The following is an 18,810-nucleotide window of genomic DNA, read 5'->3' as shown; positions in this document are numbered from 1 at the left end:
GATCTTCTTCCTCATTATTCAAAAAGCCTTGCCACGGAAACACCAAGCGACGTGTTCGTGGCAACCTAAATCAATATGGTCGAGCCGACAAGTACTAGCCATCCCGTCAGTCCGTCGACCACCATCAAAGTGGTGGACGGCTTTTTCGCCATGATACCCCAAAGCGAAGTCTCGCCGGACTCATTGCAGCTCTTCAAGCAGTTCAAGTTGGCACCGCCATCCTGGGCAGAGTTCCAGCAGAAGCTCGATGAGGCGGCAGCTACTGGCACTAGGAATCTCAAGGTGGTGTATTTTGTACGCCACGGTGTGGGTCTCCACAACGAAGCGGTCATGAAGTATGGGTCTGAGCGTTGGTACAAGGAGTTCGTGTTCAGTGGCGAGTACCGAGATGCAGAATTGACGCCGTTTGGCATCCAGGACGCGCAGAACAAGGGCCCGCCCAGCATTAGGGCGGAGTTGGAGCGAGGCATGCCACCCATCGGACGTGTCGTCGTCTCCCCAATCTCGCGAGCCATCCAGACAGCACAGAACTTCTTTGCAAAGGACCAGGTACCCGATGCACCGCTCAAGTGCATGGAAGGCTGCCGCGAGGCGCTCGGAGTCGACACATGCAACAATCGACGCTCGTTGTCTGAGTTGAAAGCCAAGTTTCCAGATGTGGACTTTTCGGCCATCACAGACGAGGAAGATGTCCTGTGGACGTCAAAGTGTCGAGAGTCCGATGAAGAGATCCAAGCTCGAGCAAGAGGCTTTTTGTCCGAGCTCTTTCGTACGGTCCCTGAGCGCAATGTGGCTGTGGTGACGCACTTTGGCTTTATCGAGGCAGTTTGTGCTGCCACGCTTGGCACGAAGGTGGAAGCGGGGAACTGCGAAGTGGTCCCGTTAGTACTGGAGGCGATTTGATTGCTGAACGGCCTTGCTTGGACAGAACCCTCGACATTCCAGTCAGTAATGGTATCAACGAAGCAGCTCAGCTCCAGAGTAACCATTACTACTGCGATTAGAACATCTGCTTTGCAATAAGCTTCGCAGGCTCGGGACGTTCATTCCTTTGTCGTTGCTCTCCATAACTTCCCGTTCATACCTGCCTCAGTTCTCCTGGCCTTCTGCTCTTGTACTTGTATCCATGGACGGCACACACAGCGACAATGGCCAAGAACATCACAGCACAACTTCGACGACAACGATCAAGATACTTTCGCCAATCGCAGGACATCGACCTACAACCAATCATCGAGAAAATCACGAAACAAGCAACATCAACTTGGGGGAAAGCAGCACTGACGCAAAGTCCTGACAATTTGTGGGACCAACATGGAGTGTTTACTGACTACCAAAATTGGACAATTTGTCGAGCAGCAATCGGCGCACTAAACCGATGGCACAAAAGGTGGCCTGACAACCAAAGCTGCCACAAAACGACTGCACCTGAAACGATCGACCACATACTCTGGGACTGCTCAACAGCGCAAGTAGCTTGGGCAGAATGGATCAACCAATGGATGGGCCAATCAGTCAGCGAAGGACAACGACAAGACCTAGAACCAGCAGCAGCATCGAGAACAGCACCGCAACTTACAATGGAGTTTCTAGCGATGGCGCAGAAATGCATCACTAGATTACACCACGCCACACCACGGCAATGACAACATTATGGAGAATCTGGACTACATACTGCTTTGGCGACTACGCAACAAGATCATATTTGAATGAGAGGAAATGCCACCACAAAACACACAAACAGCAGCCTACACAGAAGGAAAGTTCCAAGTCCTGGCAATCGCAAGCGCCTGGAAACGGAACCCACGAGCCAGAATTCAAGGAATTTGCTTGAGCATTTGTCATAGCATCATGGTGACAATCAACACGAACGAACCAGTACCCTAGCAAGTCAAGTGGACGCTACAGTACCACTTTAGCAGTACAAGTACACGGAGGATGGATATATTAGCAGAAGAACAGGACGAGCAGTGGCATGGCGTTGAAGCGGCAAGTATCAGCTTTTCGACAAGGGGGTCACGGCAGGCGAATACAGTACACGTACTGGCACACGGGTTACAAGCAGTGGAACACCACGGCAGAGCAGCAGAAACATACCTACGACCCGCGAGCGTGGACAAAACAGCACAAAAAGCTATCAAGAGTGTACATGAAACCAAACTCGACAACAATCAAGTCAAAGACAGCAACGAAGCCCAAGTACTGGATCAGACACTCCACCGGTTCTTCACAGTCCAATGGAGTACTCCAGCGAAAGCAAGTCTGGCAGCCGTACGCATACTCGCAAACACCAAGCAGACACCACATTTCACCCTACACAACCCTTCTCAAGCTGCACAAGACCCGTTACACGCCTACCTTAGCCAATTCACGACTCAAGATCAAAAACGACAATCCCCTCCACGACAGACGACTGACATCAAGTCACGTCTTGCATATTATAAGGCTTCTATAGGGGAAAACACACATAAACATCAAATAGAAGGCCATCTTACCATCACATATTTAGCTGCTCCGCTGTGCGGCTTCTGAGCGTTTTGCTGTGGCGAAACAGACTCCGACACACCATGGTCCGATGTCTACAGAGAGGCGCATGGTGTGGTACATGTAGCAGCATGATGTTACCTCCTCGTGTCACGGCCGTGTCGACGCGGCAATGCAGACCGAAAAAATCCACTCGAGGGGGGTCTTATCAAAACTCCGAGCGTTGCACAGCAAATCGCGGCATCTTGTGTACCTTGCCGTCGATCGCAGCTTACCGTCTTAGCATGCATTTCGCCAGTGCTTCGTCGGTTAATCCGAGTCTCCGATTAACCGAGCAGTTCACAGAGACGGATATAATAAGTTATATCATATAACGATGCCAAGGCACTTGAAGCGCTTCAGTGCAACAAGAAGGAGCCGCGTGCGTGCTCAGGCCAACGTCGGCAGTGACACGTTTTGCCGTCCGAAACCTTCGTCGATCGATTGCAAGCGGTCTCCAGCACTTCCGACGGGCCGCATGTCGATCAGTGCACTGCAACATCTGCAGCCAGACGTCAGGGTTTCATCCTGGGTAGTCGGTCCAGCAGTGGGATCACCTTGTCACCTGTCCTCTACAAAGTGTCCACTACGACACTCGATTGGTCGGAAGCACGCTGATCGACTAGCGGAGCATGACTAGCGTCGCACTGCTGACTTGAGACCATACACGCTTCAAGATACTTTCGCCATGATGCGCCGATCCATCTGGAACTCTCGTCATGTGTCTGTGGCCTGCTGTACGTACGCGCCTTCGATCATCGTCTCACGTCCGAGACTGCAGCCTTGGACTCACTTGTCGATTTTGCTCCGAGCCGCGATCTCTACAGCCACCATGGTGAGCAAACACCCGTCCAGAGAATTGAAGAGGCTGCCTGCTGGACAGGTCGAGGTCAACTTACCCGCTAGCAACACCAACACGCCGGCATCAACGCTCAAGTCGGAGTTTGCCATTCTAGAGAGCAACACGCCCGTGGAGTGCTCGCAGCTCCACCACCAAGAAAACTACGATGCGAGCAAGACTCTGAGGAAGCTGCCGTCAGCTCTGCCAGTGCCCAAGATCATCGGGCCCGTTGTGCACTCGCCACCCCGATACGTCGAGTCTCAAGCGAAAAGGAGCTCATTTGTCGCTGTGCTCGGTGGCTCTGGGCAGCTGAAGAAAGCACCCGGCAACTGTCGGTTTGGGAAATCCAGAGTTGGTGGCCTGGACGGCAGTCGGTCAAGTTTCATGCCCAGCAACTCAGCTCTGAACCTGAGCTTCCACCCGTCAATGTCGGACGCGTCGATGATGTCGCGGCCAAGCCGGCAGCTGAATAAATCGGAATTGTACGAGCTTAAGGATCAGCTGTGGAAAGCTTCGCTCTCCAGCCGGCCGAGCCGTGCTTTTGGCACTGACGCGGTGCATTCAGACGACTGTGGAAACCCGCTAGCGCCGGGGCAACTATCGTTTTTCACTCGAACCTTCAACACTTCACGCATTACCGTACAGCAATGCGAGGAAGCAGCACCATTAGGGTATGACGAGCCATCACGATCCTCGTTGGTCTTTATGCCGCTGCCTCGAGAATCTGTCGCTATGCTGGTGGACGCTGTGCGGATGTCTGGGCTAGAAGACGACGAAAAGTGCAGGTTCCTCTTCGAGATGTTCGATGTGGAGCACCGAGGCGTGCTATCGAAAGGAGGCGTGCGGGCGTTCGTAGAGGCCACTTTCGCAGCCAACGGCGTGGCGTTTCTCGGTGCGTTCGACTACGACGCGGTCGTCGACAAAGTGTTTGATCGGTGTCGCCAGCACGATAAGATGACGTTCGGCGAATTCAAGAGCGTCTTCGCTGGTGTGGTGGCCGAGTCTGACGACGACAAGAGCAGAGCGGCTCTCGGACGATTGAGCGTAGTGGCGGAGACTCAGCTCCAGAAGGACTTTGTGCACAACAACGAAGAGGGTGGGCGATGGCACCGCACGAAGAAGTTCTGCCGCAAGTACAAGGCCGAGGTTTTGTGGCTCACGCTGTACTGGGTGCTGATGGTTGGCGTGTTCATCGCCAAGGCTTCGCGGTTCGCCGTCGACCCAGCCGTGGGGAACTGTCCCCGTATCGCAAAGGGTTTTGCCGAGATCTGCCTCGTGAACACCATGTTCGTCTTGTTGCCCATGTGCCGGAATTTCGTGACGGGGCTACGATCACTCCCGGCCGTTGTCACCTACCTCCCTATCGACAACCACATCGAGTTTCACAAGGTCTGCGGCGTGGTGCTGCTGATTGCGTCTCTCGGCCACACGGCGGCGTGGTTGGCTATTGTGCTGTACGTTCGCACGGTGTCGGAGGCGGTCTGGCAGGCGTCTCGGTATCACCACTTGACGTTCGTGCGCGATGAGAATTTGTTCCTGTTTGCTCTCCGCCTCCCGATCTGGACTGGAGTGGTCATGCTCGTTTGCGCCGCGATCGCCGCTCCCCTGTGCCTCGAGAAGGTTCGCCGCGGGAAATTCAACCTGTTTTGGATTTCGCACATGCTGCTGATCCCGTTCCTGGTGTTGATGGCGTTCCACGGCTTCGCTCGCTGGGTGGCTGCCCCACAGGCGCAGTACTGGGTCCTGCCTCCTGTGATCATTTACGCGATCGAGAAACGCTATCGGATGACGCAGATGTTCGGCGGCCAGACCAAGATCGCGCAGGTGCAGCTCTCGAAGGAGGCGGTGGCGGTTTTCATGAAGAAGCCGAAATCGTTTTCCAGGAGGCAGCGCTTCCTGCCGGGAATGTATGTGTTTGTGAACGTGCCTGCGATTTCCAAGTTCGAGTGGCATCCGTTCACCGTCTCATCGGCGCCGGAAGACAAGTTCCTGAGCCTTCACATCCAGAAAGCAGGTGATTGGACTGGCGCGCTCTACAACCACTTGGAGCTGCTACAGACGCAGCACGAAGCCTCGCGAGTGGAGGACCAAGGAAGTCCGATGACTTCTCCATACCCGATCATCAACGTGGACGGTCCCATGGGGGCCCCTGCGCAGGACTACACCCGGTACCGGGAGGTCGTTTTGATCGGCGCGGGCATCGGCGTGACTCCGTTCGCGTCGATTCTGCGCAGTATCATGCACCAGTGGGAAAGCTATCGGTGTCCTCACTGCAGACACGTTCGGTTCCCGCTCAACTTCCAGCTGCGTAAGATCTACTTCTACTGGGTCACGCGCGAGCAGGAGTCACTGACGTGGTTCACTAACACCATGAACCAGCTCAGTGAGATGGACACGGAGAACCGCCTGGAGATTCACAACTTCTTCTCGTCGGTCAAGAGCAATGCGGTGATCGCTCCGTTGCAGGCTCTGCAGACTTTCATCCACGCCACCGAAGGGCAGGACATCATCTCTGGTCTGCAGACCAAGCAGCGAACGCACTTCGGTCGGCCCGACTGGAACGCCGAACTCACGCGGGTGGCTCAGAACCATCGTCGGCTGGAGCCGATTGGTGATGGTGGTGACGAGCGTGAAGAGGTTGGCGTGTTCTTCTGCGGGCCCAAGCCGCTGGGCAACATTATCGACGAGCAGTGCACTCTGCTGAATCAAGCAAAAGTTCGGCAGGCCCCGGACGTGGAGTTTGACTTCCACAGCGAGAACTTTTAGGTGTCGAACTCGCCGTATTTATTTAGAGTTTTGATCTCGTGGTGTTTGATGCGTTTCTGGGTGTGTGAAGCTGGTACTTCATCAGAAAAACTTACAACGTGTATCCGAATCCTAAGCTGAGCTACATTAGGCTTATCATCACGCAAGTACGTAGCATAGGGCCTTTTCGATGGAGCTCGGAGCTCCCGCTTCACACCAAGCTCATCAAACACCACGAGACCAAAACTCTAAATAAATACGGCGAGTTCGACACCTAAAAGTTCTCGCTGTGGAAGTCAAACTCCACGTCCGGGGCCTGCCGAACTTTTGTTTGATTCAGCAGAGTGCACTGCTCGTCGATAATGTTGCCCAGCGGCTTGGGCCCGCAGAAGAACACGCCAACCTCTTCACGCTCGTCACCACCATCACCAATCGGCTCCAGCCGACGATGGTTCTGAGCCACCCGCGTGAGTTCGGCGTTCCAGTCGGGCCGACCGAAGTGCGTTCGCTGCTTGGTCTGCAGACCAGAGATGATGTCCTGCCCTTCGGTGGCGTGGATGAAAGTCTGCAGAGCCTGCAACGGAGCGATCACCGCATTGCTCTTGACCGACGAGAAGAAGTTGTGAATCTCCAGGCGGTTCTCCGTGTCCATCTCACTGAGCTGGTTCATGGTGTTAGTGAACCACGTCAGTGACTCCTGCTCGCGCGTGACCCAGTAGAAGTAGATCTTACGCAGCTGGAAGTTGAGCGGGAACCGAACGTGTCTGCAGTGAGGACACCGATAGCTTTCCCACTGGTGCATGATACTGCGCAGAATCGACGCGAACGGAGTCACGCCGATGCCCGCGCCGATCAAAACGACCTCCCGGTACCGGGTGTAGTCCTGCGCAGGGGCCCCCATGGGACCGTCCACGTTGATGATCGGGTATGGAGAAGTCATCGGACTTCCTTAATCCTCCACTCGCGAGGCTTCGTGCTGCGTCTGTAGCAGCTCCAAGTGGTTGTAGAGCGCGCCAGTCCAATCACCTGCTTTCTGGATGTGAAGGCTCAGGAACTTGTCTTCCGGCGCCGATGAGACGGTGAACGGATGCCACTCGAACTTGGAAATCGCAGGCACGTTCACAAACACATACATTCCCGGCAGGAAGCGCTGCCTCCTGGAAAACGATTTCGGCTTCTTCATGAAAACCGCCACCGCCTCCTTCGAGAGCTGCACCTGCGCGATCTTGGTCTGGCCGCCGAACATCTGCGTCATCCGATAGCGTTTCTCGATCGCGTAAATGATCACAGGAGGCAGGACCCAGTACTGCGCCTGTGGGGCAGCCACCCAGCGAGCGAAGCCGTGGAACGCCATCAACACCAGGAACGGGATCAGCAGCATGTGCGAAATCCAAAACAGGTTGAATTTCCCGCGGCGAACCTTCTCGAGGCACAGGGGAGCGGCGATCGCGGCGCAAACGAGCATGACCACTCCAGTCCAGATCGGGAGGCGGAGAGCAAACAGGAACAAATTCTCATCGCGCACGAACGTCAAGTGGTGATACCGAGACGCCTGCCAGACCGCCTCCGACACCGTGCGAACGTACAGCACAATAGCCAACCACGCCGCCGTGTGGCCGAGAGACGCAATCAGCAGCACCACGCCGCAGACCTTGTGAAACTCGATGTGGTTGTCGATAGGGAGGTAGGTGACAACGGCCGGGAGTGATCGTAGCCCCGTCACGAAATTCCGGCACATGGGCAACAAGACGAACATGGTGTTCACGAGGCAGATCTCGGCAAAACCCTTTGCGATACGGGGACAGTTCCCCACGGCTGGGTCGACGGCGAACCGCGAAGCCTTGGCGATGAACACGCCAACCATCAGCACCCAGTACAGCGTGAGCCACAAAACCTCGGCCTTGTACTTGCGGCAGAACTTCTTCGTGCGGTGCCATCGCCCACCCTCTTCGTTGTTGTGCACAAAGTCCTTCTGGAGCTGAGTCTCCGCCACTACGCTCAATCGTCCGAGAGCCGCTCTGCTCTTGTCGTCGTCAGACTCGGCCACCACACCAGCGAAGACGCTCTTGAATTCGCCGAACGTCATCTTATCGTGCTGGCGACACCGATCAAACACTTTGTCGACGACCGCGTCGTAGTCGAACGCACCGAGAAACGCCACGCCGTTGGCTGCGAAAGTGGCCTCTACGAACGCCCGCACGCCTCCTTTCGATAGCACGCCTCGGTGCTCCACATCGAACATCTCGAAGAGGAACCTGCACTTTTCGTCGTCTTCTAGCCCAGACATCCGCACAGCGTCCACCAGCATAGCGACAGATTCTCGAGGCAGCGGCATAAAAGCCACCGACGGTCTCCACTCGTCATCAGTTCTTGCTTGGCTTCCATTTGCGTTGTGTTTGACCGCTAGCCGTGAGGTGTTGAAGGCTTGTGCGTAGAATGGTAGCTGGCGATTGGCACAGTCGTCCGAATCAACCGCGCTCACGTCGAAACCACTGCTCGGGCCACTCGACAGTGAGCTTTTCCACAGCCTGTCTTTGAGCTCGTACAATTCGGACTTGTTCATCTGTCGGCTCGGTCGGGACATCATCGAAATGTTTGACATTGAAGGGTGAAAGCTCGAGTCCAAGGCAGAAGTGCTGGGTAAGAAGCTCGAGTAGCTGGTGTTCAGATTTCGGGAGTTGGAGAGCCTGGAGTTGACAGGCGCAGGTTTGATCGGCCCAGAGCCTCCGAGTATAGCGACGAGGGAGCTGGTTCTCGCTCGAGTCTCTACTTGACGCGGGTGCGACCGAACGAGCGACCCCAGGAGCTTGGGCACTGGCAGAGTCGCGGGCAGCTTCCGCAACGGCTTCTTCTCCACTTGGTTGTGAAGATTGGTACACTCCACGGGTGTATTACTCTCCAGAATAGCGTAGTCTGTCTTGATGGAAGAGGTCGGCGTGCTGTGGTTGCTTGCTGGGAAGGTGGGCCTGCCTAGCTCCGATGGCAGCATCTCTGACCCTCGTGAAACGTTCTTGGTCACCATATTCACTGTCAGCTCCAAGCAGTCTTGACGGTAGGTGTCGAAATTGAGAGTGAAGAGGCGACGTCCTAGTGCTGGGGATAGCTGCTGATCGCCACAGCATCTGTAGGGTGCAAGTATCTTGAAGTGGTACGGTCTCCGCTCCCGGCGGTGCAACATTAGTCACGCTGATCACGATGAGGTTGATTGGGGTGGCAACTCCACTGCGGCAATTCAGGCAGTTCCAGTAGCTGCTGCGTTTCGGACGTCAGTGTAAACGCCTGAAAGAAGAGAGCCTATCAACGTTGCGGACGGTGAAATATGCTGTCACGAGACTCTGGTAGATCTGCGTACTGCGCCAGCTTCTGCAGCGTCGGCGTCAGAGATTCGTGTTGCCTACGACTTTACAACACTTCACGCGATTCATATCCATGCGGCGGCGTCTGACTCCGGTTAAGATGTTAGCGCTCTGACTCCGTTATTGAACTGCAGGGCATTTATAACAGGGGCAACGCTCGGGAGGCCTGGTGTCCCAACCAATCGACACTCCTGAACCACACAGCCAGGCAAACCACGAGTTAGACGAGAGGTTCGACGCGTTTGCTGCTAACTTAAATTGGATCTACCGCCGGCAGCAATTGGGCTTGAAGATAGCAGCTTGCTATCAACTTTCACGATAATCGACATGTATTCCTGCCATACTCCCGCATCCATAGGATTGGAACGAGCTAGGTGGCCAATTGCACAAATCCACTTCAGGAACGCTCGATGACTCCCGTCTTTTAGGATGGCGTTCCTGCAACGTAACAGAGTACTTCGAAGTACTTCGAAGTATTTCATTGATTCGTTGGCTTTACCCGCAGATACTCGAGCTGCATCTCCGGGGTGCGTTCAGTTGCAAGTCATGGTGCAACGAAGAGCAGCCCACGATATTTCCCGCCTGCATCAAACAGAAAACGCTCGAACCGTAGACTTGATCCATTGCTAGCCTCATCTCGTAAACTTCCTGTCGCAGCGGTGTTGGAGAACAGTCCCTTGACTGCTCTTGCCTGGCCCTCCGACCCAATCTCCACAAGTAAGCAGCGTTTTACTGCGCTCAACTCTCCATTACTTTCCGAAGCCTGACGAGCTCCTGCTTTCACTACATTGTCGCTTTTGAACAGGTTGGCAACACTCTCACCCAGTAATCGGTACATACGCAGCCCCTGCGGATCCGTTCCCGTCAAGTCACTCGTCGGCCCGCCATCCGAAAACAGTGCGAGATGCGGCTCGTACTCGAGCACATCCGCTCCTACAAGATCAAGCTCCCGAGTTGGAATGTACGGCGGGTTGCACAAAATCACGTCAAATCGTTGGTAAAACTCGTCCTCCTCCCGAACTCCAGTCAACGTCTGCAGATCCCGCAGCCGAAACTCCGTCCGCCCTCCTAACTGGTTCGAACGAGCATTCCGCTCGGCCACAGCCAGAGCTCCTGGAGAAATATCAACCCCCACTCCAGTGGCTTGCGGGAACTCGGACAACGCCGACAGCAACAAACAGCCGGAGCCCGTCCCGATATCCAGAATCCTCAGTGGTGTCTCCCGATTGAATTGCTCCTGCTCGCAGTCAAAAGTTAACATTCCGTCCTAACCTAAAAATCAACCAAAACTGCTTCCACCCACCACTAAAGTCTCAATCAAAACTTCGCTGTCGCTACGTGGGATGAGCGTGTCCTGCGTCACTGCAAAGTCCAGTGACCAGAACTCCCTCCGTCCGAGGACGTAGGCCAGCGGTTCGCCCTTGAGACGGCGCTCCACACTGAGTTGCAGTGCGGTCGCTTCTTGGCTCGTTAACTTGCGCTCACTATGGAAGAAAAGGTCGTTGCTGGTCTCCAGTGCCGGCTGCAGAGCGTTGGCCACGAGCGCCTTCGCGTCATTTAGAGCCGATTTGAGGGCACAGGAGCCATTAAGAATTTCGCGGGTTGCTTGCACTGCATCCGCTACAGTCTGGAGGCTGCGGACGCGGCGCTGGGGGACTGCAGAGATGAGAGAGCGGCACCGGTGCATTTCACTGTCCCTTTCAGATTAAAGTATTAAGCGTAGAGTTTCAAATCTGATTCTCCCTTTTAATTCTTAATCTGAACATTTTCGATTTTATACTTAAAGTTAGTTCTAAATCTGAAAGAGATAAATGCATCACTTCAACGACTGCAACCATCAGAGGTGACGACGAGTCGCTACTCTTGAAAAAGGATGAACGAAGGCCTCGCTGCTCGACAGGAGGCTCTGCAGAGACAGAACCAAGAGCTCAACCAGCAGGTCGAAGCTATCGAGCGACGTCGAGAGCGGCAATTGGCTTCTGCCAGCAGACCTTCGTCGTCGGCTTCGTCGACTTCGTTACGTGGTGCTCGATCCGCTTCGCCTCAAGTGGAATCTCCTGTCCGAAAAGCTGACCTCGCGCACAGTGATGATGATCTTGATCAACAATGCGATCCGAAAAGGGGCTTGGAGATTGCGTTGAGTGCGTCGGTCGACTCTTTAGGCTCTCAAGACCTGAAAGAGGCGAGGCGCCAGCTAGGAAGGAGTGAGAGCAAAGAGAAGGTGTCGATGGGCTCGAGAAACAATTCAGCAAAACGATCCCAACGCCGAAAGCAAGAGACGAAATCGGTTGAAGGTTCTCCTCAAGAAGCACCTCGCAGCAAGAAAAAGAGTGGCGCCAGTGGTAGCCCACATGATGCGGATCCTGTTCGAGACAGCACCCCTGAGGGTCTTGGTCTCGAGGCCACCGTTCGATACCAGAAAGCCCGTCTTCGAGTACTGCAGGATGAAGCAGACGCAGCTGTGGCTCGAACTGAGCACTTGGTTCGTTTGCCATTGGGGTCTCGACACCTTGTAATTTTACTGCTCACCTCAGCCGTCATTGTTGTCACTTTCCCTAGCAAGCAGCTCAAAGTTCGTTAAAGGCGGAGATTGAAAACCTCAAAGCAGAAAATACAGCACTTAACAAGAAAACCCAGCAGACCCAGCAGCTCCTCGAAAAGCAACGCGAGCTCTCGTACGTCAGTATTTGAAGCCGCCACCGTTAGACGTTCTCTGACCGCTTACTCCTGTGTGAACCCAATTCAGTGTGGCGCAGGAGGCCAAACAACGAATTCTGGAAGGCCAGCTAGCGGCAGCTCAAACACGCGCCGAAGATACCCAACGTGCTGAGAAGCTGGCTTCACAGCAATTTCGATCCAAAGATGTACGCCACCAAACTAAGTTATCTCACAAGACGACTCTAAATTTGCTGGCGTCTAGGTTCGTCTCAACCGCGCTCTGGAAGAGCTCGAGAAGGTGAAAGCGCAGCTCCAGGACGAAAAGAAGAACCACGGCGAGCAAATGATCAACAAAGCCGACTATGACCAGGTCGTCCGCGATAACAAAAAGCTCGACAAGCAGAAGGTCAATTTTCTCCCCCATTGATACCATCCTCCGCCTTTCGTGCGCTAATCGAGGGCTTTGCTTTCGTGTAGGGTGAGCTGTTGGCCGCTTTCAAAAAGCAAATGAAGCTCATCGACCTGCTCAAGCGCCAGCGAATCCACATGGAGGTCTGCTCTACCCGACTCCAAAACGCCCGCAGCGAACAGTACTTGACACGTCTATTTCTTCTGTGGTTGACAGGCTGCCAAGATGCTTTCATTTACAGAGACAGAGTTCAGCAAGACGCTGGAACTGGGCTAAGCGCGACGCTTGCGTCACAAAGTGCTGTGCGATCACTTCAGTTGCATGAGCTCTTGCTGTAAGACAAACTGGGCCTCCACTCGCTGGGCTTCGAGCACCCGTGTCAACTCCATCTGTAATAGCGAAGGGAACGTTGTCAGATGCAACTCCCGAGAAAAATAACAATGCCCGAATTGTGACGACGCAGTCCGTACCTTCTTCTCGTTGAGATAATGGTATGCCTGCCAGTGCGCCTCCTGCAGCGCTTCGACTTGAGAGATACTCAAGCTGTCATCAGGCTCCAGTTCGCGGTCGCTCACCGACGATGCGATGAGGAATTTTTCCACGTCAATCTCTAACTCAGCCGCAACGGGAAAGGTACGCTGGAAGCTGCCATTCAGCACTTCGTAAGAGATGTTCGATGTAGTAGTGTGCACTTCATCCTCTTCTGACGCCACCTGACTCCGGGGCGACACCGATGAGGGTGGTTTCACCGAACTTGAGGTAGGTTGATTTGACCATGCTGCTCGGGGCGGGGTTGGCACTGTGTTTGGGAGTCCAGAATCAGCTTGCTGTGTTGTCTGTGGTGGGGTGGCAGTCCTGGAAGGCGCTTGCGCTCCTTTCTTGCCATTTTTACTGTCAGCAGCAGGAGTGCGTGGGACTTTTTTCACGACCCGCCTAGACGGAGCCTTTGCGTTCTCAACTGTGGATTCTTTACGGCCTGGAACACACAAAATGAGTACCTACGCTCGACATGACAAGCAATCAACGAATCTGTCAGCAAACTCACGGGTTTTCTTGGGGGGAACACTTTGCCAGCTGCCCTCGTCGTCTTCAAAGGTGCGATCGTCTGTCCCGGTAACTACTTGGGCAGTTTGAGTCAGATTAGGTTGCTGTCCTGCTTCAGTCTGTGCTGAAAGCGGCGAAGAGACCTTCACTTGCTCGTTGTTAGCAGAAATTACGTCGTCCTGCATATCGTTAGATACAGCGGGGTCCTCATTTGCCAACACTGGAGAAGTGTTTTCCGCCTTCGCTTTTTTCTTGGTCTTTTTGCTCTTCTTTTTCGTCTGTTTGCGGTCTGGAGCGTCCTCAGCTTCCTTCACTGCCAGCTCCGTCAGCTCCTGCTCAATCTTCGCGCTCATCTGCGCTGCCTCTTCCTCATACTGGGCCCACTTCAAGTTCAATAGATCCTCCATCTGCGCCGAAGCCACTCCTGAAATGCGTCTACTCAAGTCCACCGCCGTGTTATCTGCTGCATTCCTCAGCGTAATATCGAGTCTCGGAGCATTTGTGATCAACGACTCGACGGCATCGGGATTTTCGCTCAGCACCGCCAAGTGCAGCGCTGTATTGCCGCCGGCCGTTTCCACTGCGTTCACATCTGCTCCGTGTGCAAGTAAAAGCTTCAGAATCGTAGCACTTCGCTCCATCATCTCGTCGATACTCGGAGCTCCAGGTCGTGGGTCCTCGCCAACGCGAGCAGCACACATGAGAGCGTTCAATCCACTCACATTTCTTACACTCAGACTTGCTCCGAGCTCAAGAAGCAGCTGCACCGCTACCACATTCTTCGCCACACAAGCCATCATCAGAGCTGTGGTTCCAGCACAGCAGTTAGCTCTAGCGAACGTCACTATCCCGAGAGATTCGATTGTCAGTGCGCACCAGTGTCTCCGTGGGCGTTCGGCTGGTCAACGATCTTCTGGAGCTTCTGCTTTCTCTCCGCAGTACCAACCAGCTCCTCCATCACCCGAGCCTGGCCACAAGCATAACACCAACCACTTAAATACCACTTCTCTGCTGCTAAAGACAGCAACCTCATCGTACGTTCTTGGACATGGCAGTCAGGTGCAGCACCGTCGTCCGGTTGGAGTTCGTCGCACAACCCACTGCTAACGTTTGGTCAGCTACAAACCCCACGAGGTCGTCACGACCTGAAATTGCATCCCCACGACACAAAATCACAATGTCAAATTCCATTGCCCAGAGGGATTAGAGCTCCAAATGCCAGCGTACCACAAGCACAGACGCTCATGAGGACGCTCCAGCCCATTTCATTGGGGCGATCGAAGTTGATCTGTCGCTCATGGAAGAACTTGACACACGCGTCGCAGTCTGCAAACTCCACGAGGCGGTGGGCGAACGCCTGCGCCTTCTCCATCGCTGCACTAGCGTCGGTGGTCACCATTGACCAGCTGCGACCAATCAACAAGTGCTGCCTCGGAATCGTACTTTGCCGGAGCGAGGTAGAGCAGTTTCGGCAGGTCCTGCTCGATTTACTTGTCTGGAAGGTGCAGCAGGCAACGGCTTGAGCTATCGAGTGACGAAGAAGAGGCCAGCGACTCTCGATCGAAGCACTCGCCCAGCCCAGGAGCGTCGTTGTAAGAAGCTTTTGCACCGGTATGGGCAAGATGGCTACATTGTTGCCTATTGGCTGGCGATGTTGAAGTGGGGCTGACAAATGGCTACAGTGTCGTCGCAGCAGATATCATGAACCGCGAGCTAGATGGACTGCTGGACAAGCTGTCCAGGATCAACCAGGAGATGGGAGGGGAGGACGGCAAAGGCAAGAAGAAGGACAAGAAAGGCGACCGGTTCCACGAGCTCAAGACCAAGATCGGCGAGAGGCTGCATCATTTGAAGATGGTACGTTGCCTTAACTTCTGTTTAAGCAGTGCCCTGTGTGTTGAGAGTTGCTGATGTATTGATATATCGCAGACCTTGCAAGACAACGACGTGGCGGCCACGAAGCGAGGCAAGCACCCTCGAGAAGCCATTCGACGGCAGCAAGAACTAAGAGAGGAGATCCGGCTTGTCGGTGTAGACATCAAGGACCTCACGACCAGCTACGACCTTGAAATGAAGAAGAAAAAGGTATGTAGCTTCTTCTGAATGGCTAGGCGGTGGCAGTCGATCTCACGCTCTGTTCATTTGTGTCGATAGAGCAAATTCCCACCCGAAGAGCTAGCGATGCGAAAGGAGATTGTGACGCAATACTGGGCCGAGTACGAGCGTATCAAAGAGCTTGCCGCGGCAAACTACCGCTCTCCAGCAGGTAAAACTGCTTTTGATACTGGTGGCGTCGCAGCCCCCATCGGGTCGTTCGAGAATGGTGCCTTCACAGCACGGACAAGACCTGGTGGGCCACTTGGAGGTCCAGGTTTTGGAGGCTTGGGTGGCGCTGGCGGGGGCAGTGGCGGGGATGGCCCAATCGAGCGCGAAGTGATCACCGATGACCAGCAAGCCATGCTAGCAGACATTCAAAAAAATGATCAGCGCTTCGTAAGTATTCCGACTAGCATTTAGTTTCTGGCTTGCAATTCACTGTTTGCATTGTGTGCTTGGAATAGGACATCATCATCGAGCAAATTGGAACTGGCGTCCAGGAGTTAGGCCAACAGGCACGGATGTTGAATGAGGAACTCCAGCAGCAGGCTATTATGATTGACGGACTAAGCGATCGAATCGACACCACACAAGCACACGGTGAGAATGAGCTTTGCGCAGCTGAATTTGAGAGTCCATGCTGAATTACCGAATCTCAAACCTGTTCGTGCTGTGCAGTGGAAAGCGTCAACCAAAAGATGAAAAAGACCCTCGAGAAGGTCGGCCGTGGTCCAGACAAATGCATGATGGACATGATCTGCCTTATCCTGCTGCTCGGAATCTTGGCTGTGGTCTACAACATGTTCATCAAGAAGGATTCCAGCACCGCCACAACCACAACTTGAGCCCACTTTACAGCGACCCCCACTGCAAGCCAGTAGTCCCTCATCTCAACGTTCATCTTTTTCTGCAGTAGCTCTGAAATACAAGACAAAGAAGTACGCACCTATATACCTCAATCCCCTCATTGCCTGGAGTTCATATTTGCGTTATTGGTCTCGACTCCTTGCGTGACCCAGCATGACAACCGACAAAATCGAGCGCTGGTACATCGGGGCGATAGATACTGAACGAGTGTCGTGGTCCTCCACAGCCCCCTGATATGCGCGCAGTCCGGCAACAATCGAGGTTTCCTCTTTCTCAAAATGACGAGCGGTCTACTGCGGCCCATAAATCGATCGGGAAGGCGGTCCGCCCATGCCTCCAGGTGGCGGCATCCCTCTCATACCCATACCTCCCATCGGCGGTGGCCCGCGCGGCGGTCCTACACCAAAACGGAACAAGTCAGTGATCTCTCCAGCCAACGTCCAGTCCTCTTCCTCGAGCAGCTCACCTCGAAACATGGGCGGCCGCATGCCCATCCCCCCCGGAGGAGGCATCATACCCCGAGGGGGTCCGCCACGCGGCGGGTACATGCCCGGCATCCCGCCGTTCGGGGGTCCACTGGGTCGCGGGGGCAGTGATCCGGGCACCGTAGGGCCACGCAGCCACTCACCAGCTGCAGCAACAGCATCAACACGTTAGATATATAGCTGCAAAAACTGGAAGAGCGCTGTAGGGGCTCGTACGGGTCATGACGACGCCCTGGCCGGCTAAGAACTGCTCGTAGTAGAGTTTGACGTTCTCGCGGTGCTTCCAACCGCGATTGTGCTGCTTACGTCCGGCTTGCTGTAATGAAAGTGGCACGAGGAGAAAGAGGAGACGCAGACGCGTTAGATGGAAGGCATGGCGGCCTCGTATTCGCGCAGCTACGCACCGAGTCATGCGTGAGGTAGGTGTCGCAATAGTCGCAATAGTAGCGCGGCATCTTGGCTCTCGGCGAATAGCGCTTTGTGTAATTTTGAGACTGTGTAAAATCTACACACAATAGTGTGTAAACGAACACAAAATGCCACTGTGGGAGGTTAAACAGATTCAAGTCCGGCGGGGCGACATCTTTCTTTGCATCTGATTCCACAGCGTAGGAGAGAAGACCTTTCTCTTCTGACTGTCATACCGCCGGTGAGCCGCTCCAGCTAAGTACGGCTGCCCATCTCCATGCCAGTCACTTTTAGTCAGGCAAGTGCAATTGGTGGCGCTCGTCCAGCCAAGCTCCGCCTCACAATCAGGATTTCTCTGCTCCGCCGCGTTGCAGCCGCAGTCCGTCTCGTCAAGCGCCCACAAGTGATTGCAGCCGCCATGTCCACCGAGAAGCAGTGGTTCAGCGAGACGGAGGCCATGTGGCCTGGCCAAAAGTTCTCGCTCCAGATGGAGGAGGTGCTGTTCCAGGGCAAGTCGGACTTCCAGGACGTGCTCGTGTTCAAGTCGGCCACATACGGCAACGTGCTCGTGCTGGATGGCGTGATCCAGCTCACGGAGCGCGACGAGTTCGCGTACCAAGAGATGATCACGCACCTGCCCATGTTCGCGCACAAGCAGCCCAAGCGCGTGCTCATCGTGGGCGGCGGCGACGGCGGCGTGCTGCGCGAGGTGACCAAGCACGACTGCGTGCAGGAGGTCGTCATGTGCGAGATCGACGCCATGGTGTGCGACGTGTCCAAGCAGTTCTTCAAGGACACGGTGGCCACGGCCTTCGACGACCCGCGCGTGACGCTGCTGCACGCCGACGCCGCCGTGTACCTGCGCGAGAACACGAGCGACAAGTTCGACGTGGTCATCGTGGACTCGTCCGACCCGGTCGGCCCCGCCGAGGTCCTCTACCGTGCCGAGTTCTACGAGAACATGAAGAACTCGCTGTCCCCCGACGGCGTCATCTGCACCCAGGGCGAGTGTCTGTGGCTGCACCTCGACCTCATCGTGGAAGTCATGCAGCGCTGCCAGAACCTCTTCCCCACGGTCAACTACTCGTACACGACCATCCCGACGTACCCGTCGGGCCAGATCGGCTTCATCATGTGCTCGCTCGACGACAGCGAGGGCGTGCTGGCCAAGCCCAAGCGCACGCCCGACGCCAAGATGGAGCAGACCCTGCGGTACTACAACCCTAAGATCCACGAGGCCTCGTTCGTGCTGCCCAGCTTTGCTGAGCGCAAGATCGTCGCCGTGCGCAAGTGACCGCTCTTCCGTTGACACAGATACCCTACCACCCCCATCCTGCGGCACCCTGCAGGAACTGCAACAACTGTGAATAAGAGCGT

At 54.8% G+C, this 18,810-nt stretch overlaps 10 protein-coding genes across 10 annotated transcripts; 5 read left to right on the top strand and 5 right to left on the bottom strand.

Moving 5' to 3' along the window:
* Positions 1 to 75: 75 nt before the first annotated feature.
* KRP23_14631 (Phosphoglycerate mutase-like protein 1) lies at positions 76 to 903 on the top strand (the record flags this gene model as incomplete). Its single annotated transcript, XM_067885474.1, has 1 exon — positions 76 to 903. One exon carries the CDS (start codon positions 76 to 78, stop codon positions 901 to 903), a length of 828 nt encoding a protein of 275 aa, XP_067737140.1.
* Positions 904 to 3,355: 2,452 nt separating this feature from the next.
* Positions 3,356 to 6,130, top strand: KRP23_14630 (Respiratory burst oxidase-like protein D; the record flags this gene model as incomplete). Its single annotated transcript, XM_067885473.1, has 1 exon — positions 3,356 to 6,130. The coding sequence occupies one exon, from the start codon at positions 3,356 to 3,358 to the stop codon at positions 6,128 to 6,130; it is 2,775 nt and encodes a 924-aa protein (XP_067737139.1).
* A 253-nt stretch (positions 6,131 to 6,383) lies between these two features.
* Positions 6,384 to 7,010, bottom strand: KRP23_14629 (Respiratory burst oxidase-like protein D; the record flags this gene model as incomplete). Its single annotated transcript, XM_067885472.1, has 1 exon — positions 6,384 to 7,010. The coding sequence occupies one exon, from the start codon at positions 7,008 to 7,010 to the stop codon at positions 6,384 to 6,386; it is 627 nt and encodes a 208-aa protein (XP_067737138.1).
* A 48-nt stretch (positions 7,011 to 7,058) lies between these two features.
* On the bottom strand, positions 7,059 to 9,131 carry KRP23_14628 (Respiratory burst oxidase-like protein C; the record flags this gene model as incomplete). The annotated part of the gene is made up of 1 exon (XM_067885471.1): positions 7,059 to 9,131. One exon carries the CDS (start codon positions 9,129 to 9,131, stop codon positions 7,059 to 7,061), a length of 2,073 nt encoding a protein of 690 aa, XP_067737137.1.
* Positions 9,132 to 10,009: 878 nt separating this feature from the next.
* KRP23_14627 (Release factor glutamine methyltransferase) lies at positions 10,010 to 11,152 on the bottom strand (the record flags this gene model as incomplete). Its single annotated transcript, XM_067885470.1, has 2 exons — positions 10,010 to 10,702; positions 10,769 to 11,152. 2 exons carry the CDS (start codon positions 11,150 to 11,152, stop codon positions 10,010 to 10,012), a joined length of 1,077 nt encoding a protein of 358 aa, XP_067737136.1.
* A 186-nt stretch (positions 11,153 to 11,338) lies between these two features.
* On the top strand, positions 11,339 to 12,808 carry KRP23_14626 (Testis-expressed protein 9; the record flags this gene model as incomplete). The annotated part of the gene is made up of 6 exons (XM_067885469.1): positions 11,339 to 11,947; positions 12,025 to 12,140; positions 12,212 to 12,329; positions 12,386 to 12,529; positions 12,601 to 12,675; positions 12,749 to 12,808. 6 exons carry the CDS (start codon positions 11,339 to 11,341, stop codon positions 12,806 to 12,808), a joined length of 1,122 nt encoding a protein of 373 aa, XP_067737135.1.
* A 32-nt stretch (positions 12,809 to 12,840) lies between these two features.
* Positions 12,841 to 14,975, bottom strand: KRP23_14625 (Nuclear factor NF-kappa-B p100 subunit; the record flags this gene model as incomplete). Its single annotated transcript, XM_067885468.1, has 6 exons — positions 12,841 to 12,921; positions 13,003 to 13,508; positions 13,578 to 14,381; positions 14,453 to 14,543; positions 14,615 to 14,721; positions 14,804 to 14,975. The coding sequence occupies 6 exons, from the start codon at positions 14,973 to 14,975 to the stop codon at positions 12,841 to 12,843; spliced, it is 1,761 nt and encodes a 586-aa protein (XP_067737134.1).
* Positions 14,976 to 15,277: 302 nt separating this feature from the next.
* KRP23_14624 (uncharacterized protein) lies at positions 15,278 to 16,518 on the top strand (the record flags this gene model as incomplete). The annotated part of the gene is made up of 5 exons (XM_067885467.1): positions 15,278 to 15,433; positions 15,506 to 15,661; positions 15,731 to 16,069; positions 16,138 to 16,273; positions 16,352 to 16,518. The coding sequence occupies 5 exons, from the start codon at positions 15,278 to 15,280 to the stop codon at positions 16,516 to 16,518; spliced, it is 954 nt and encodes a 317-aa protein (XP_067737133.1).
* Positions 16,519 to 16,830: 312 nt separating this feature from the next.
* On the bottom strand, positions 16,831 to 17,480 carry KRP23_14623 (U1 small nuclear ribonucleoprotein C; the record flags this gene model as incomplete). Its single annotated transcript, XM_067885466.1, has 4 exons — positions 16,831 to 16,937; positions 17,007 to 17,171; positions 17,242 to 17,341; positions 17,430 to 17,480. The coding sequence occupies 4 exons, from the start codon at positions 17,478 to 17,480 to the stop codon at positions 16,831 to 16,833; spliced, it is 423 nt and encodes a 140-aa protein (XP_067737132.1).
* Positions 17,481 to 17,851: 371 nt separating this feature from the next.
* KRP23_14622 (Spermidine synthase 1) lies at positions 17,852 to 18,727 on the top strand (the record flags this gene model as incomplete). The annotated part of the gene is made up of 1 exon (XM_067885464.1): positions 17,852 to 18,727. One exon carries the CDS (start codon positions 17,852 to 17,854, stop codon positions 18,725 to 18,727), a length of 876 nt encoding a protein of 291 aa, XP_067737131.1.
* Between the last annotated feature and the right edge of the window lie 83 nt (positions 18,728 to 18,810).

Source organism: Phytophthora ramorum, assembly GCF_020800215.1.
Source record: "Phytophthora ramorum isolate Pr-102 chromosome Unknown Phyram_PR-102_s0022, whole genome shotgun sequence".
NCBI lineage: Eukaryota > Oomycota > Peronosporomycetes > Peronosporales > Peronosporaceae > Phytophthora > Phytophthora ramorum.
The sequence above is the reverse complement of the archived record's forward strand: the minus strand, read 5'-3'. Positions and strand labels throughout refer to the sequence as shown.